The 19703-nt window shown below is 41.0% G+C and overlaps 1 protein-coding gene across 1 annotated transcript in view; it reads left to right on the top strand.

Annotated features, from left to right (window-relative positions):
- Nucleotides 1-19703, top strand: part of bmp1a (bone morphogenetic protein 1a) — a 62723-nt gene that overhangs the window by 35580 nt on the left and 7440 nt on the right. The window contains exons 7-18 of the mRNA XM_058390041.1: nt 5529-5653; nt 8544-8659; nt 8978-9080; nt 9159-9275; nt 9945-10090; nt 11230-11425; nt 12405-12530; nt 15575-15735; nt 16832-17012; nt 17111-17236; nt 18254-18381; nt 19039-19252. Of these exons, the coding sequence (XP_058246024.1) occupies nt 5529-5653; nt 8544-8659; nt 8978-9080; nt 9159-9275; nt 9945-10090; nt 11230-11425; nt 12405-12530; nt 15575-15735; nt 16832-17012; nt 17111-17236; nt 18254-18381; nt 19039-19252 (1739 nt within the window). The remainder of the gene's footprint in view (nt 1-5528; nt 5654-8543; nt 8660-8977; nt 9081-9158; nt 9276-9944; nt 10091-11229; nt 11426-12404; nt 12531-15574; nt 15736-16831; nt 17013-17110; nt 17237-18253; nt 18382-19038; nt 19253-19703) is intronic.

Here is a 19703-nt window from a genome sequence, read left to right on the forward strand (position 1 = left end):
ACATACACCATAATATAATGCACTAGAAAATCGAAAGGCTTTAGACCCAAGGGCTTAGATTATTACTCGGGAATACTGGAGAAGTAAAATCTGATAAAACCTTTGCTTTCTCAAACTTGCAAGACTTTCAAGAGGAAGTTGGGTAATGTGGAAGCAAAAATATGGTAAATACACTTCATGGCCATCACACCCATATGTGGTTCATCCCCAAAACTGTTGAGGACAAGGTTGGAAGCATGCAACTGTATAAAATGTCTTGCATTATAATTTCCCTTCACTGGAACGAAGAGGCCCAAATCTGTTCCAGTATGACCATGCCTCTGATAAAGTGGGAGTTGGAGTGGCCTGCAAAAATCCCTGACCTCAGCCTGACCAAACATCTTTGGAATGTTTAGAATACCGACTGCACCCCAGACCTCCTCGCCTAACATCATTAATGCTCTTGTGACTGAATGAACACAAATCCCCAGAGCCATGGTCCAAAATCTAATGGAAAGCCTTCCCGGAAGTGTGGAGCTTATTATAAAATAACATAACGTGAATGTGATCACATGTCCAAAAAGTTTTATATCATGCCAAGTTTAGTTCAGTTTAGATTAGCATTTTTATATCCCAGTTCCCTTAATGCACAGAGCACTGCTTTATGATCCCCCAGGTTATGAAAATTCAGTTTCAGCAGAAAGAAATCAATAATAGTGGAAAATGACATAATGTGGTGCAGGGGAGGGGACTGTTGTTGTGACACTCTGTCTGAGACGATGAAGTAATACCTCCTGGAAAAGCTGCCAGATTTTGCTGTGACTGGACTGTGGGCTATGATAAATAGCTTTCAGAGAAGCCCTCTATTACGTGTAAGGTACTCGAGAATAATACTTTATATCATATATGCTCTTTTGTGGCCAGAGTTATCTTTTGCGTCAGTTCCGAGCCCTTTAGCTCTGTAGCTAAGCAGGACAGTTTTCACATCACCTGACTGTATGGGGTAGTGACTAATGGATGGGGAAGTGACTTTCAACCTCATTTCTTGTCCTTGTACACAAAGACTGTTTTCTCAATTGTTTATTGGGTCAAGACGTATGTATATATTCCTGGACTTTTGTCTGCAGAACCAATGTTATCCATGCTAATACTAGCATGCCAGCTAACAGCTGACTTGATCAGTTTCCCTTGGATCTGCAGTCAACTTCATAATGACGCATGGAAAGACAAATACAGTCATCCAGACCCTGAACTGCCTTGGCGCTGTTGCTATTTGGTCATCTGTTTGCAAGACTTTGGCTTGAGAAACTCTTAATAGCTGAGGAGCAAGCATCTTTCGGGGGATGAATGATAGGATTTTATTCCCATGCTATGCCTCTATGCTGACTTTTCTGAAATCCTGAAAACTAAGGTGAGGTTTTGAATGAAACCAGACCCTCACAAACAGTGCCGGGAACAGGGGGGATAATTGGGAGGGGGCTTGGTATAATGTCTACAGTGCCTCTATATGAGAACCAGATGGTTTTCCCTTCTTTTTGTTCTTTATATTTCGCCCTTGTTTTACTCCCTCTTTTTATTTTCTGCCTGGATTTGGGCAGGTGTGCAAAGAAATTGGCATCAGATGAGTAAATTGGCGTGACTAGATGATTGAGGACGTTTAGGCAAATCTGTAATTAAGGCAATTGATAATGTTACATGGAATGGAGACTGACCGTCTGCTGATGTGGAAGGTCTTAGATGGATACCTGAAGGTTTTTTCAGTACCCTGAAACCTGAATCTTTCCTTGTTCTAGTGGATAATCCCACCTGGATGCTATGGATATGATATCAAGGATTGCTGCTGTAGTCATACACACTGTCTGGTTGTTATCCCAGGATTCGTATTAACTATAGACCTCTTGATGTTTCTACTCCTGTATACTTTAAACATTTGTAATCCTGCTATCCGGTGTCACTGAGGAAGTCATCCAGTGTCATTTCAAGCAGTTTTTCCTTGCCAATATTGCCTCTGGTTTGTTCATCAAGTATCTAAACCTACATCTGGATTCTGTACAGCTGCTTTGTGACATTGTCTTGAGTTAAATCTGCTGATTCGTATAAAGAATTTGGTAAAGTTATACCAATAAATAGTCTGTAATTACTGCTTCACAAACCCATTCTAAGGAAATTTTGCAGATGACAAATTGAGGATATTTAACCAAGGAATCTTTTTTTCTTCTTCACCATACTCCATATGTAGGTGACGGTAAATTAAACGAGTTCAGACAGCAACGCTGCTGAAGCTTCACTCTGGTCTTCCTCAAGTCGTCTTTTGGGAGTTTGCTGGAAACCAGAGCTAATTTTAGTAATAGGCTGATGAAACGAGGCAAAAACAATCCCAGAGGTGAGCGTGTATAAAAGCCGGCCTTGTTACATATCTTTCTTTGCCTCATGAATATGCAAAAAAAAAAAAGGCATAGGGAGAATTTGATGGATCTTCTCATTTTATGCCGCTTATTTATTTATTTATTTATTTTTTGTTCTGTTCTCCAAGCTCTGTATTCTAACAAGGCTGACTTGCTTAGGTCCACTCAAGGCATGTCTGACCTCCTTCACTTATCGACTCCTTCTCTTCCAGGGATTTGAGCTGGTCTTTAAAATCTTTTCCCATCATACCCTTCTGTGTTTGGAGTGTACTCGTACTGTAAATCTCTGTGGGAAGCTGGGTCGTTTATCTGTGACTGTATTGGGAGGTTTTGAAGCATGGCATAACCGTTCTGTTGTGCTTTTTTTTATTTTTTTATTTTAGCTCATTTGACCGGGGCATGTTTTCTAATCTCCTCGGCAGCCCCTTGCCCCACTTTTATTTCTGAGTCTGGGTACATATGGAGTGAGGCCAAAGCAAATAAAGATCTACCAGCTCATCTTTTGTGTGAGCTGACACCAGTTAGCACGCTAGTGTTCACCTACACAGCTAGCGCCTGGCTTTGAGTAAAGCACGGGGTAATAGGTTGGGGGGCAACTTATGCTAATTCCCTCAAAAGAACATGCTGATTTCTTCATTCTGGTTAGCTTGCTAGGATAGACGTCTACAAATGCTATAGTTTCTGAGATGCTAGTATACTGTTGTTAGCTGGTTTGTGTATGGTCTGGAATGCACTATCAAAAAAGTTACCTCAGATTTGTCTCTTCTTGACAGGCTAGCTTAAACTTTGATGTATTTTTTTCTCTAGCTCTAATGGTTAGCTCAGCCTGCTTGTTTGAGCATGCCTGCTGTTGATAGGACGGTTCCCATGGGAACGAACAAATGAGGCAGCCTTCGCCAGCAAGGACAGAGAGAAAAGCAGGACGATAAATTAGCCGAAAGTGTCAAAGTGAGAATTAGAGGGTGAGAAAAAGGACAGTTTTTTTTTTTTTTTGATACAGAATCATCCTTGTGTACTGTACACATTTCTTCCCAGTGCCAGATCATGTGATCGTTCTTTTGTGCCTGTTTGTGTGCTTTTTTCATCCTGATGTATGACGTAAATAAACATAAAAACATAGTTTTGGTATTAGTTAATCAGTGGGAAAACTTGTGTCTGGCATCTTGAAGCCACACATCCTCGTTCTCATGATGTCATGATTGACCTTTCAGGAAGTTAGTCATAGCCCAAGAGGACGAAATGGACCATGGTACCACATGGGAATCAGTGCCTCAAATTCAACTCTTATGAATCCAGATGTATTTATAATTTACTGATCATGTGGATTTCACAGATTTTAATTTTCCTGATTTTACATGTTTTTTGTTGTTCATGTCATATTGAAAGTCTTCTAGCTCTTAGCAGGGGTTGAAATTGGGATTCACCATACGTTTCAAGTGCTATTCATCCAGATGCTTAAAGATTATCTCACAATGATACAAGGAAAACCTTTAAACCAGAAAAATGAACATACAGTGGAACCTCAGCATACGAATTTAATTCGTTCTGGAGACGAGTTCTTAAGGTGAGAATTTGTATTGCGAAACGAATTTTCCCATCAGAAATAATGTAAATGCAGATAATCCGTTCCAGCCACCCAAAAATATGACCAATATTACCAATACAAGGCATATGTGGGCAGTGGTGGCTCAAGTGGTTAAGGCTCTGGGTGGTTGACCGGAAGATCAGGGGTTCAAGCCCCAGCACCACCAAGTTGCCACTGTTGGGCCCTTGAGCAAGGCCCTTAACCCTCTCTGCTCCAGGGGCGCCGTATCATGGCTGACCCTGCGCTCTGACCCCAACCTCCAAGGATGGGATATGCGAAGAAAGAATTTCACTGTGCTGTAATGTATATGTGACAAATAAAGGCCATTTCATTTCATTTCAAGTAAACTGTATGGCTGCTTACAAAGAGCTGACCCAATCACAGGAAGTCATGCCACCAAGCTTGGGCTAAAAATAGCTCACCCACACCACCAATCTGTCAACAAAAAAACGCCCCAAAAAATCACCTAGCTTTTGAACGCATGCCGAAGGCAGCGTTGGTATCGTGGATTGACTCCTTCAAATCTCTTTCGGTGTATAGCTGTCTGGCTTTCTGTTGTCGTTGTGTGTAACTTAAAGAAGGCTGTCGTGGGCGCAAGTATGAAATCTGTTTCATATTTAGGATAGTCATATTTAATAGAAGTATATTTAATGTTTACTTTATTTGCTAAAAATAATACAATGTGATTAGGCTCATAACTAGCTATCAATTTTAGACTAAGTGAAATAAGCTTACGCCCAAATTTGGGTGTAAAAGTAAAAATTTGGGGCGAAAGTGAAAGCTTATTTCACTTAGTCTAAAATTGATAGCTAGTTATGAGCCTAATCACATTAGGAACTGTATTTTTTAGCAAAGAAAGTAAACATTAAATAAACTTCTATTAAGTATGATTAAGTATGGTTTGAGCATGCAAGCGGTTTGTCTGTGATGTCTGTCCAGTCACCATTTCGAAATGACCTCCTTTTCCTTTGGCCCTTGTACATAATTCCGAACTTTTCCCAAAGAAACCCTCACACCCTTTATACACTCTGTCCCGCTTCCAATCCACACCATTTATCTCACACCCTCAGTGCAGTTCAGTCCAAATGTAACAGGAACTCTTCAGCCAGTGAACCTTTGAGGCTGTGTGTGTAGATAACCGGGCTTGGCTTCCGTCCTAGTCGGCAAACCGTGAGCCTTCGACAGGAGAATACGCAACCCAGTGCATACATAATTCGCTGTAGTATTAAATCACCATTCCAGTCACTACAGCAATCGTTATTTAATCTCCATCCTTCTGCAAGAACATAAACACTATATTTTGTGATTGGGTTTTGCAGTAGGACAGTGTTTATGTGTCATTTTGCAAAACTAATGTTGATTTTCATGTTTAGTATTAGCGATAGGGCTTTTCAGTGTTAAAAAGCAGAACACACAGCGAACGTGGGAGAAAAAAAAAGGGAGGATGTAGGAGTATAGCTAAGAGAGTACATCTTGTTACAGTGTAGGTGTGATATCTGTTTTTTTTATGACTCAGTCTGTCTCATTTTGCTGACTTTTCCATTCCTTTTTAATCACAGAGGGATTTTCCTGGACACTATCCTACCGAGATACGACATAAACGGCGTCCGTCCACCCATCGGTCAGAGAACCAGGCTGAGCAAAGGAGACATCGCACAGGCACGCAAACTTTACAAGTGTCCAAGTAAGAGCTCCAGTTCAGTTTGTTTAGTTGCATCATGTTTTGTGTGCTAAGTAAAAAAAAAAAAAAAAATGAATCATGGATTACAAGAAAATGTTGATCTTGAATTTTCCAAAATCGATCACTTTCATGCTCTCAGGAAACAAAAAGAGGGACTTCTCAAATGTTAGTGTCTGAACTTTCCAGAAATGTTTATGTACAGAACAATGCAAAAAAAAAGGGAACAACCCACGACAAGGTTTCCCAGATGCAGTTTGCCTTGTCTGGAAATAGTCGAGTGTCTACGATTGATGTGGTTGGGCATCTTGGCAACGGTCGCCTTGGCTCCCAGGCTTGGGGCGAGACGAGTAAACACTGGCCGAGCACAGGAAGTTTGCCGTGCCTTTTTACAGATAAAGAAGGAAATAGAGTGTGGCTGTATTACAGTGTTGTTGAAATCTCTCTCTGAATTTTCTATTACAGCAGATAAACCAGCTCAAATCCTCACTCGAACTTAGTTGTGTTTGTAAAGTTATTGTCGTCATAGTAACAACGTAGAAGTTAAAAATTAGTTTCAAGCACTGAACCTTTCCAGACCTGTCGATCCGCCGAGGCTGAATTCAACACATATTTGTGCAAAAAAAATGTCAACAACGATGAAGTGAGGAAAGAAAAGTTGATCTGTTGATCTGGTGGAAAATGGAAAAGTTTTCCACCATAGGGAAATTTTAGAGTGTGTATGTACGCATGTATGTGTAGTAATGTAATAAGTTAAATCTTTCCGCTCTGGTAGTTTAATGTGACACAGGTTCATGTGATGAGTCAGTGATGTGGAGGATGTCATGTGGACCAGAGGAAGCGCAGCATGGTACTGTATCCGTGACTACCTGTAGGAGGTGCTGTGAGTTCGGTTGCACCAGAACTGTGCCACAATTCCAACTTGTACTCTGGTCTGCAGTTGTTTCATCTGATGACAATATCGTTCGTTTCCACAACACACGTGCAGCATGAGGGTCAGGGAAAACAGAAGCCTTACTGCACTGCAAAAAAATTCTTTCAATCAGTCCAACGTTGTGATTGGTCAGATTTGTGCACACTCAAACATGTCCAAATGTGAAAACCATCTTATTTTAATACTGTAGGAATCCAACCTGCTTTAAAATACAAACCAGGTCATAAACTTCACTTCACTACTAGATCAGTGCCAAAAGATGCAACTGAAATGATTTAAACTAATAATTCCCTTGATGTGGTGAAATGTGGAAATTGAATATTGCTTCACTTGTTTGAGAAACCGTGCCACGTGACTTTGTGTCTGCGGTCTGCCTCGGTCAGAGCGGATAATGTGGCGTAGCGAGCGACGGGGTGACGCAGGAGCTCAGACCATGGAAAAAGGAAAAGAAATCCTTCCCTCGTTGTGTGGCAGAGTCGCCTTTTGCACAGCATTCCATGGCGTGGCAGTCACTCCCCCGCGGCTCGCCAGGCCGCTTGTTAATAGTTTTAAACATCGTGGGCCTCATTGATACGTCTTAGAGGCAAGCGCTCGAGGCAGCTTTGCCTTCATACAACCACAGTTTGTAGGAAAGTAACGAGCGCGAACCGAGTAATAAGGTGTATTTATGAGCTGCCTAGTGGACTCGATTGAGGGTTGGGGGGTGTGGTGGTGTTTGGAGGGGTGGGCTGTTTAGTTTGCTGGGGCATTTCTAAATCTGATGTCCGTCCAGAATTCTTAAGCACACTCTAAAATCCAGTGTTTTGTTTTTATCTGCATTTTCTCAATACATTTTTTTTTTCCCCGGGAACTGCAGTGTTCTCTGTGTTCTCTGGATAACCAGCGGTGTTTTTCATTTTCCAGCACATCATGTACAGTACAGTGCTTTTCCTTAGAGAGGATTTATTTATAGCTCTCATGCTCCTATATTTAAAGAGGATGCGCCGTTCTTCGAGTTCTTTCATTTCTCCTTTCAGTGAATCCTCTTAGTGATACTCGGTCATGCTTCTGCACATTTTAGAGTTTCCCGTCCTCTAACTCGGCCGCTTCTCACTGACGGCGTGTAATTCCAGCTCGTTTATTAGCTGATGAGTTGTGAGAAGGGGAAACGCTAAAAAATATGCGATGTGCTGGTGCTTCAGGCTTATTCATTCAGGATTTGAGAAAAAAGCTGCTAATTAATTAAGGAATAAAATACTTAGCGGTGTGCTCTTATAGGAAAATAAAACCAAATAAAGTCTTTTAATTTTCCACTTTGACCACACCAATGATTTTTCATCCATTTACGGTCGCAGTGAACGTTCTGCGGAAACGTATTCTTCTTGTCGTTTGTGTCTCAGTGGCTATAAATAGTTGTCCCTAGTTAATAGGGAAGAAAAAGTGAAGCTCGTCACGTCACAAAGCTTTTCAGCTTTTGCTGTTACAAAGCGCTGATACTGGAGACTCCTTTCATGAATGTTCATTAAAAATAAATCGTTTTTTTTTTTTGTTATTATTATTATTAGTCTTATGTTGTTAAATTCCACTTGAATCAGATGTTACTGTAGCATTAGAAAGAGTTAGAGGATAAATTAATCATTTAAATTGCAGCTGAAGCTACAGTCAGAGCTGCTGTTAGAGAAACTAAATCAAGACCTCCTGACCAACAAGATTCTAGAATAAATACTGATGTGACTTGTAGCATACCGTCTGTTATTAAAACCACATGTGTTTCATAACATGCAGGACTGAGTCCTGGGGGAAAAAAACTCCATTTTGGCATCTAGATAACCTTTTATTTTTGCTCCTTTCATCTTATTGCATGTCATCTGGCTACATCTCAGTGTATAAATACTTCAGCATGCAGCGCTTCACCCTGTCTTCACAAAACGCTCATTATAAATCACCTTTGACCCTCGACTTTTTCTGTGGTTTTTGTTTAAGGATGTGGAGACAGTCTGCAGGACAGCAGTGGGAACTTCTCCTCTCCCGGGTTCCCCAACGGCTACTCGGCGTACATGCACTGTATCTGGAGAATCTCAGTCACGCCAGGCGAAAAGGTGAAAATCCCAGACAGCCTGGCACATCTAGGCGTAATTAGGTGCTTATGTCAAGTCAGGTCAAGTTAAGAAGATTTTATTGTCATATCAAACGTATTTAGCCGACAATGAAATGAAACAAGGTTTATCCGCGATACAAGCCTCCAGGCTTGGAGGTAGAAACTGTTACACAGTCGGGTTGTGAGGGCCTGAGGGCTTCACTAAGGTTACGTGACTGATCACTGACACATTATTCCATACTGCAGTTTACATTACTGTCTGTTGTTTTTTTTCCTCCTGGAAGAATGTTAATATCAGTCTATGTAATTTTCCTTCTAGATAATTCTCAATTTCACCTCCATGGATCTATATCGCAGTCATCTGTGCTGGTATGATCACGTGGAGATCAGAGATGGATACTGGAGGAAAGCCCCACTCAAAGGTCCACATTTGGTACCATTAACTCTTCGACTCTTCTGTACGATTTCAAAGTGTTTAATACATTTGTCTCCGTGTTCAGGTCGATTCTGCGGAGACAAGCTTCCTGAGCCGATCATTTCGACAGACAGTCGTTTGTGGATCGAGTTCAGGAGCAGCAGCAACTGGGTGGGCAAAGGCTTCTCGGCCGTGTACGAAGGTAAATGTATATCAAAGCTACTCGCAAGCAGCTACTCGCTAGCAAGTGGGGGGCCAAGCAAGAAAAACAAAGATGGAGGACAGAGTAGTGGTGAAAAATGACTTTGTCTTAATGTGGGACTTTGAGAGGAAGTGTTGAATAGAAAAATTGTCACTGATATTCCAACATTTTACTCTAACTAAGAAAATAACATGGAACATGTATAATTCCTGGTCAAGACGCACCAGTAGCTTGATTCTTCTTGATTTGCTGCCTCCAAACTTACAGAGACAACAAACAACCTCTAAATGCAAACCAAAATATTTCAGCTATTCCCCAGATAATATTAAATTGAATCTATAGCGTGTATCGTTATCGATACGAGTGTATCGTTTTTGTTTTGTCTTATGAGCCTTTTTTTCATATCTGTTCCTTTAGTAGTTTGTCTTCTTCAGCATTCATATGAAAATTAGCATTAAAATGGCAGCCTGGCTGTTGAAAGTTGCTTCCAGTATCCAGAAGTTTGGGAGTTCATTTCCCAGCACTACCAACAAACCAGTGTTGTGCCGTTGAGCAAATCCCTCAAACCCTTCAGATCAGATTCTGTACGTCGCCAGCGAGTCGGGTTCGGATAAAAGCGTCTGCCGAGACGGTAAATGTATGTGAATGAATAAATGTATTACCTTTCAGCGATCTGTGGTGGTGAAGTGAAGAAGGATAATGGGCAGATCCAGTCTCCTAACTACCCAGACGACTACAGACCCAATAAAGTCTGTGTTTGGAAGATCACTGTCGCTCAGGGCTACCATGTAGGCCTCACCTTCCAGTCATTTGAAGTAAGTAACATGGTTATAAATACATAATAACCATGTCTTTTGTTGCTTTATAACATCACTGTGGAATTAAACTAGACTTCTGTTTGTTTTTATATTTCATTTCTCCAGCCATCCGGTTTGATGATGTTTTAATCGGTGGCTTATTCTACAGCGCTGGTGAATGCTTGAATCTGATTGGTCAGAATTTTTATTTTAACATCAGCTCTGTCTTGGGTGTATTTCAGATCAGTTTCACAGGCACTTGTATAGCAGGCAAACTAAAGAAAAAATTATGATTATTAGCTGCGTTCTAAATCGTATAATAGTGTGAGTAGTGTGTTCACTTTGAAACAAGAAGAAGTGTACATCAAGTTCCTGGATGATGACCTTATTCAACTGGAGTGAAAAAGTGTGGAATGTTGGACACTTCATGTACTCAGTGATCACAGATTTGCTTAGGAAGCAGAAGAAAGGCGGGGCTACTAGGCGTTGATGCTGGATGAGGAAGAGTTTCAAGATGGCCGACGACCCTCCGGTGTACGAGACGTCTTTCAATTTTTTTTTTAGATTTGCTCACGTTCTGTGACCATGTAAAAAATACGCTGAATTCCGCCAAAGCTCCTGTAGCTGTGTCCCATGACCGATTGACCTCATTATTTGCAATCGACTGGACAATGGATTATACGTCAGATTAGTAACATAACATTTGAACTGATACAACCCTTCTAAAATTGCCCTACAACATTCAATGTAGCTGCAAATGGACAAAGTATGCATTACGAAATGAAAAATGTTCATAGCTGCTGTGGTATAAGAGGCTTACTTAACACTAAGCATAGCTTTTCATTTGCTTTCGTCTAATCCTTGTGCCTCGTCCCACTGATTCCACTCCTCCGTTCCAGCAGACTGTCTTGGGGTTTGCTTTAGGTTCGGTCCTGCTTTCCAACCAGCTGGTGCAAATAAAGACAAAGCTCCACGTGATCCTCAGTTTTACGAGCACAGGCTGTTCATATTCTGTGGCTTTGACTCGAGTCAAACAAAAGCATTATGTAAAATTTTGCATTAAAAGAAAACCATTTCGAAGGTAATCATCATGAGTCGCTGAGTCACGTTTTTTTTTTTATGTGTAGTAAGAGTATTCTTTTCTTCCTTTTCTTCAGATCGAGAGGCACGATAGCTGTGCTTATGACTATCTAGAAGTTCGTGATGGGAACTCGGAAAACAGCCCGCTGCTGGGACGCTTCTGCGGCTACGACAAGCCAGATGACATCAAGAGCAGCTCCAACCAGCTGTGGATGAAGTTTGTGTCCGATGGCTCAGTCAACAAAGCCGGGTTCGCTGCCAATTTCTTCAAAGGTGTGGATTTGAAAACGCGTCCTAATGCCAGACATAACCGTTGCATCTGTTGTGACTGCTGAGCTTATGTTTGTGTTTCATTTCTCTTACATACTCTTAGCTTCAGTGAAATACATTAAATACAGCAGATTTACTGTGAAAGTCAGATATAATTTTTTTTATCCCGCATGCTTCTTCACATTGGCTGCTCTTTTATATTTTTTGTTTCCATAAAGGAGACATTTAAAAATGATCAACATTATCACTTAGTACATTAATGTTGATTTACACCACAGTGTGGTTAAATCCTCGATTCTGATTGGTCAGAATGTGTTTATTAACTGCAGAAATGCTGTCTGTTATCTAGCTCTTATAATGGATGTGATGACAGGAAGTACCTCATTTCATAAATGTTCCACAACTGTAACCACTGGGGATATGCAGTGGTGGCTTAGTGGTTAGCACTGTTGCCTTACAGCAAGAAAGTCCTGGGTTAGAATCCCGGGTTCAAACAGGGCAGGGGCGGAGTTTCTGTGCGGAGTTTGCATAACGTGCCTGTGTGGGTTTACTCCGGGTCCTCTGGTTTCCTCCCACAGTCCAAAAACATGTACATTAGGTTGATTTGTAATTCTAAATTGCCCATAGGAGTGAGCGTGAGAGTGTGTGGTTGTCTGTCTATATGTGTGGCCCTGTGATGGACTGGTGACCTGTCCAAGGTGTACCCCTGCCTTTCGCCCAATGCACGCTGGGATAGTCTCCAGCAGACCCCCGTGACCCTAATTAGGAATGGATGGATATGCAATTACAGAAAAATAATCAACTTTTGGGTGGTAACATGAACCCCGTTTTTCGATCATTGATTACTTGCATGCCACGTTGCCTCACTGTGTGTTTTTTTTTTCTTGGTACAAACTTGAGATTCTATCTTCTTTCTTATTGTTCGCTTTGCTTTGCAGTTTGCTAACTGTATTTTCATTATTATGTGTTTTTTTAATTACAGAAATGGATGAATGTTCGAGGCCAGACAACGGTCGCTGTGAGCAACGCTGTGTAAACACACTAGGCAGTTATAAGTGTGCGTGTGATCCAGGCTTCGAGCTGGCCGCAGACAAACGAAGCTGTGAGGGTGAGTGCACCATGACTACTAGCTTCAATATGGCTGACTAGTACCATATGTCCACAGTCGAACTGTTAAAGGCCTGTATAATAGCCTCGTTTCTTTGGTTTCTGCATCCCAGAGCGATTCTACAAAGATTAAAACGTTCATAACGTCGGGCGTCACAGTATTTTGCTCATTCGTAATGACAGTGCAAAGAAACCTTTCTCCTAAATGTCTTCAGGATCGTTTCTGTCACAAATGCACAATATGGTAACGCTGATTTTGAAGCACAACGCTGTTGAATTCTCAAATCTGATCATTTCTATCAGTGCAAGTTCAGTTAGATATACTAATGTGCTTGTTCTAATACTAAAGTATCAGTGTACGCAGAGACTTGCTGGATATGCCAAGTAATCCAAAACTCGTACAACTAAATTAAATTGATTTCTCTAAAGAAATGTTTATTTAATTGATGTTTATGGAAGGCGTCGGTAAGTTATCCACCACAGGAAAGTCTTCAGTTTGCACTTTATTTATTTATTTCAGGGAAATGAGAGGCTGGTAAGGAAGCAATTTTTATAGCTGCTGTAGTGCAAGTTAATTCGACAGGTGTATGTTTATGTAGAAATTTCAGACTTGGTGACAAAACCAAGTACACAGAAAGATGTGTGTTTTTATATGATCAGGAATCAGCTGCTGTAATGGACGGTTATAAGTATTTCTCTTAAGTGCTTCAAACACCTACTGAACTTGTAAATAGATTTTAAATCTAATGTATCAATCAAAGCAGTCTTAATACTTCTTCCTGTAACTCTATATTTTTGCTCCATCTGTCCTGGTAGAAGGTTTGGACATGGCCATGTTACATAACGAATTAAATACTAACCTAAGATAGCTTCATTTTTTAAAATGATCAAAAAAAAAAAGTTCACTTTGTTTTTATAAACAGACCGAGTTCTCCAAGTTTTGCACCTTCTTTTCTCAAAACGTGACCACACACTGCCCCTAGTGGTCACAACAGGTTTACTGCACATTTCTCGGGAAGTTGAATGACAGTTGAATCTTCACAATGTGTCATGTGGCACTTTTCCTAATATTAGCCAAGTTCTAAAGGTCTGTAATATGTTTGTTTGATCAGAAGTTTTTATTGGATGGGGATTTGTGTTATGGTCAAATACAGATGTCAGTAAGCAAAAAATACACCTCAAATAAAAAGAGTTGAAGTTTGAATCTAAAGGTTACAGAGATTTATTGACATCATTACATTTTTATTATAAAATTCTTTATCCAACTCTATCTAATGGCGAGGAATCGTTATTGCTTTCTTATCACTTCATAGATAAAAGAAAAATCATGTTAGCAGATTCCTCTGTAAGACAGACAGAAGGAAGCTCTGAGGTCAGACTGAAGCTAAATGTAGACGCGGTTCAACCTCCCAGGCATATACGCCACCGTCTGATGGCATCTCTGAGTGGCATGGAGGTAACCATGGAAACGGCTCTCATCCCCCTTCATTCCGTGCGTGGTCCGTGATGGACGTCCAGCGTGTTACTTACTGATTAATTTGGAGCAGACAGCAAATTAGCGCCTTTTCCCTTACGTTCAGTCCCTCAGATGCCTGAGGGACAGTCGCTTTATAGCGTTTTATTAACACAAGACCGTTCTTAACAGCTTAACGATTTAGTTAAAAAGCACTGATTTGTACAGAAACACTTATTTCTGATAGCTTTCATAGCGTGCAATGTTCATTGCCTTTGTTTTGTCTTGGCTCGTGTTTTTATTGCCACCTCTGAGGACAATTTCTACTCGAGCACTTGCCATGTTTCACACACATTCTGTGCTGCAGCAATTTCTCATTATTGCAAGCTGTACTGTTATAAAATCTCATTTCTCTTGCTTTTTTTTTCTCCCTTTCTCTGTCACAAGGGCTTCATCTTGCCTTTCCATCTTTTCCACAGTGCTATTCAATTCTCAGTTCTGATTGGTCGGTTGATTAGGTGCTGACAGTAGCACCAGCAGTCTCTTAAATCACTTTATATTAGTCATTCTTTTAATGTAATTATATCAATTTGCTCGTTTTGATAAGTTAGGGCTTCTTTTACAGCGTTAACCTGTGCTGGTTAAACGTTCCAGCTAAACACACGATCAGAAACTGTACAGCACGTGCCTCAGATCACGTGAAAACCAGGACGTATCAACATTGAACAAAAGCGGCTCAAAAGTTAGCATCAGGCAGCAAAACGCTGAATTAAGCAGAATTTGGATAATAACAAACGTCTGACAAACTACACGGCAAACTTTATAAGGCCAGAAAAAGAATAGAAACCTGTGAAAGATAACAATACCTGCTCGTGTGCAGAAAGGGCAGACCTGAACTTTTTTCCCTTGCTCATGCAAAAGAGTGAGACAAGTGGTAGTGCTGTATCTATCTAATTATGGTGGTCGATGATGCAAAATATGCAAATTAGAAGTTGTTTAAGCCAGGGTTTCGAAATAAACAGTGTGAAACATCAGATTATAAAGACCCAGGGCTAATCAATTAATAACCCTAGGTAAAGTATGAGCAGCATGGCAATGTGAAAACCCAGGATTCAGTTTACACAGGGTTTTCTTGCACCCAGGGGGAAGTATTTCAAGTGTGAAAAGCCCTAAATGTATTAATCATATATTAGTAACAAAAACGTGATTATAGCTGCTACGTCACAAGTGATAACAGGAATTCATTTTTCTCGCAGACATAAAATAATGCTCTGAAGAGTTAAAACTTGGTTAATCGTTATAGTATAAAAGAAATCGAACCTTTCAGGACACACACTTGATGGAAAAGAATCAGCTTCAAAGTGGTAATGGTTAATTCTGATTTACTGAAATATTTTCCTAACTGCAAAAACTCTGTAATGTTTTGCTCTTGTGTTGTGTTTTGTCACCTAATGTGTTTTTAGTGATTCAGATCTACAGACATCTGTTTTCTATTTTGGTGTGTATACTGGCGAGATAATGAAGCATCTGATTGTGTTTGCTGTGGACGTGTCGGTGTTGACACATTTGTCTTTCTCTGTTTGTGCCTCTAGCTGCATGCGGCGGCTTCATCACCAAGCTGAACGGCTCCATCACCAGTCCCGGCTGGCCTCGCGAGTACCCGCCAAACAAGAACTGCGTCTGGCAGCTGGTGGCACCCACGCAGTACCGCATCACGCTGCTCTTCGACGTCTTCGAGACCGAGGGCAACGATGTGAGCACTAGGTTTTTGCCTCGCCATGGGGTGGGTTTGTCTGCTTCATTTCCGTCAGAGTCGGTGGTCGTGGGCACTTCGTCTCGAGGGCAGGTTCTGCGAGTGCATCCGTGTCGTAATTCAGTGGAGGTCGGCGGGGCAAAATGAGACCCTGAGGATGCGATGTGAAGAGAATGTTAATGATGTGATGGTGAAAATGCATGAGGAATGAAAGAATGTCAGATTCAACTGTTAAGGCTCTTGGTTACTGAGCAGAAGGTTGGAGGTTCAAGAATCTGCATCACTGTTCTTGAGTAAGGCTCACTGTATCAGCATTAGGTTCACTGTATCATGGCTGACCTGCACTCTGACCCTGGACTTCCAAACAAACTGGGATATGTGGGAAAAAAATGTCACTGTGCTTTAAGGTTTAAAGGAAAGGATTACCAAAGCAGGATTTCTTGGGAGGTGTTGGAGATGCTGGAAGAGTTGGGGGATGTTGGAAGATGTTGGAAGAGTTGGGAGATGTGTAAGATTGTGGAAGATGTTGAAGGAGGTGGGAGATGTTGGGAGATCTGGGAGATGTTGGAAGATGTTTGGAAATGTGGAAAATTTTGGAAGATGTGGGAAATTTTGGAAGATGTTCAGAGATGTTGGAAGATGTGGGAAATTTTGAAAGATGTTGGAAGATGTGGGAGATTTTGAAAGATGTTGGGAAATGTGGGAAATTTTGAAAGATGTTGGGAAATGTGGGAAATTTAAGAAAATTTGGAAGATGTGGGCAATTTTGGAAGATGTTGGGAAATATGGGAAATTGTGGAAGATGTTGGGAAGAATCTGAAGATGTTGGAAGGTGTTGGGGATATGGAAGATGTGGGATATTAACATGAACATCAATGTCAACATGCCTTCTTCACCTCACATGATCACACGCACAGTATAGAAGTGATATGTAGAGCTTAGCATGAACAGAACTGAACTATTCCTTTAAGGAAATACTTGGCTAGCTAGGCTTCATCCTCACACACCATATGTGCAAGAGTGCAAATTCAGCTTTAGATACCTCCTACAGTTTAACACTTTATCTGACCCTTTTTAATTATCATCCCTTGCGTAGGTGTGCAAGTACGACTTTGTAGAGGTCAGAAGCGGACTTTCAGCAGACTCCAGGCTACATGGCAAGTTCTGCGGAGCCGAGAAACCAGAGACCATCACGTCTCAATACAACAACATGCGCATCGAGTTCAAATCGGACAACACAGTCTCCAAGAAGGGCTTTAAGGCCCAGTTTTTCTCAGGTACTGATTTAAAATGATTGTGTGTCCAAAAGAGTAAAAATTGAGTTGTGTTGAATGGGTGTGTGAGATCACCGAGACTCTGGTCTGTCTCTTCACAGATAAGGACGAGTGCTCGAAGGAGAACGGTGGCTGCCAACACGAGTGTGTGAACACTTTTGGGAGCTACAGCTGCCAGTGCAGGAGTGGATTTGTCCTGCATGAAAATAAACATGACTGCAAAGAAGGTGGGAACACGTCTGCACTTATATAGTGAAGTGTTTGGTGTAGTATCGAATTAAAATAAAACATTAGATAGGGTTCATTAAGTCAATCAATCAACTGGCCACTGGGAAAGTGGAAGCTCCAGTATTCTCTAGTTATTGTAACGGAAAAAGTGACTAGGCTTGTAGATAACATAACAACGTATTTCAGAGCTAGAGAAATTAATGCATAAATGATCATGTTGCATGTCACATATTGGACCTTGAGGAAAAAATGCAGACGAATGTAGCGCCCCAGATGGTGGGTTTCGGAATGAATTGCTTGTGCTATAGATACAACCTGTAGCAAATTTGTTTCTTAAACATAGCTACACACCAAGTGAAAACATTTGCTTGCACAAGTCAAGATCATTATTGATCCAATTTGTCAATCAGGCGACTACAAATAAAAAAAGAACACAAATAAGGTAGGCCTGTTCTACTAATGACTCTTTATCTGCTGTAATTAAAACCATTAAACTTTTCCCCCCTCCACAACATTTCACACCGTGCTTGGAATAAATTCTGTTTGAAGGTCTGTTCAGGCTCAGATAAAACTGCAGCAGATATCAGAGACCTCAAGAACCTTCGCTTGACTCTAGAAAGCTAAGAGCAAGCGTGCTCAGGGTTATTTAAAACCCTCCCCATCGATTTCAGCTCGCTGACACTAAATGCCAGGAGGATATTTATAGAGGATCCTTTCCCTATTGTGGAGAGACTGAAGAGGAAGACGGAGAGAGCGAGGAGTAGAGAATGGGAGGGTAGACAGATGGTTGGTTCAGGCTGCCAAGAACAACACTGGTTTTCTGAGATGCAGAGGGAACAAAAGAGAGAGGGAGAGAGAGAGAGAGAGAGAGAGAGAGAGAGAGAGAGAGAGAGAGAGAAAGAAATAAACAGAGCGAAGGGCCTGGTTGTTGGATGCTTTGTTGACTCTGTTGGTTGTGTGTGTGTGTGTGTGTGTGTGTATGTGTGTGTGTGTGTGTGTGTGTGTGTGTACTGCAGCCGGCTGTGATCACACGGTGAACAGTGTGAGTGGAATCATCACCAGTCCCAACTGGCCTGATAAATACCCCAGTAAGAAAGCGTGCACATGGGCTCTCTCCACCACACCGGGGCATCGCATCAAAATCGTACGAAAAATTTCTGTTTTCTCTGAAGGTCAATTGTTTTGAGCAGAGCTTCATAACTCTTTATAGTCTTTGTTTAACGTTTTAAATGACCATCACCATACGTCCAGTACTAGGCTTGAATTCTCTCTGAATGTGTGCTGAGTTAGCGCTTAATCCACGCAGTGTTACCAAACCATCCAATTAGCTTGTAGTAGCATTTTTCTACTAGCTAAAAGGCTTAAAATCTTTTACGGTAAGCTGAGTAAATCAAAAATGTTTTTGAGCAAACTTGCTAAACTGGTGTAAAGTTTAATTAAAAAAAAGAAAAGTTAGGTAAACAAGCTTGCTAGCAAGTTTGCTAGTCAGCGTAGTTTAAACTCTTGTGGGTTCTTTTAAGTAATCAATGATTAAGGTTATGTTCATTTTGTTCTGCTAATCACAATAGTTTAACTAGCATTTCCTAGTGTAGTGAAATCTAGCAGCTATGTTCACTAGCAAGCTAGCAATGTTAGTCGAATTATTAAGGAAATGTAAATAAGGTCATTATTATTGTGTAAGTGATACCAGGAATTCGGCCAAAATCATCGTTGCTAAACTTTCAACACTGCTTATTTTACTCTGAATCTTCTCGTTCACGTCTCTCTAATATTCAGTGGATCATGATTATTCTTGGTGCAGGCTTTCAATGAAATCGACATGGAGCCTCATTTAGAGTGCGCGTACGATCACATCGAGATCTACGACGGACGTGACGGGAAAGCGCCCAGCCTGGGACGCTACTGCGGCTCCAAGAAACCTCCTCCGGTCACATCGAGCGGGAACAAGATGTTCATCCGTTTCTTCTCTGACAACTCTGTGCAGAAGAAAGGATTCGAGGCCTCGCATACTGCAGGTGTGTGGAGTGCTTTTCACAGCGTTCACTGCCGCCACTTACAGGAATCACATTAAAGTGCAAATTAGGGGGTTTCGGGGAACCAGTTCTTTTTCTGCTGTTTGAGTTGACATTAATTATTAGTATAATTGAAGTCTAAGAAGTGAAAATTTCCTTAATTGCAATTTTGCTTGAAGGTTAAAGAAACTAAGTACATTTGCATAAAGTATCTGTAGATACAGTTTTAGTGTTTGATACTTTCTTCATTCAGCCCTTTTGTACCAGAATTATTCATTTTTGATTGATGTGTCTAGTATTGTGTAGGTTCCCCAAAACAGCTCTGACCTTTCGAGGCATGAATTCCAGAATATCAGACACAATATGAAGCTGTATGATCACATGACATTTTGTCCAGGTCTGCCAGAAGACATCTACCTTCTGACCTATCAAAAATGAAGAATTCTGTTTTTTT

The sequence above is a fragment of the Hemibagrus wyckioides genome, linkage group LG05 (genome assembly GCF_019097595.1).
Source record: "Hemibagrus wyckioides isolate EC202008001 linkage group LG05, SWU_Hwy_1.0, whole genome shotgun sequence".
NCBI lineage: Eukaryota > Metazoa > Chordata > Actinopteri > Siluriformes > Bagridae > Hemibagrus > Hemibagrus wyckioides.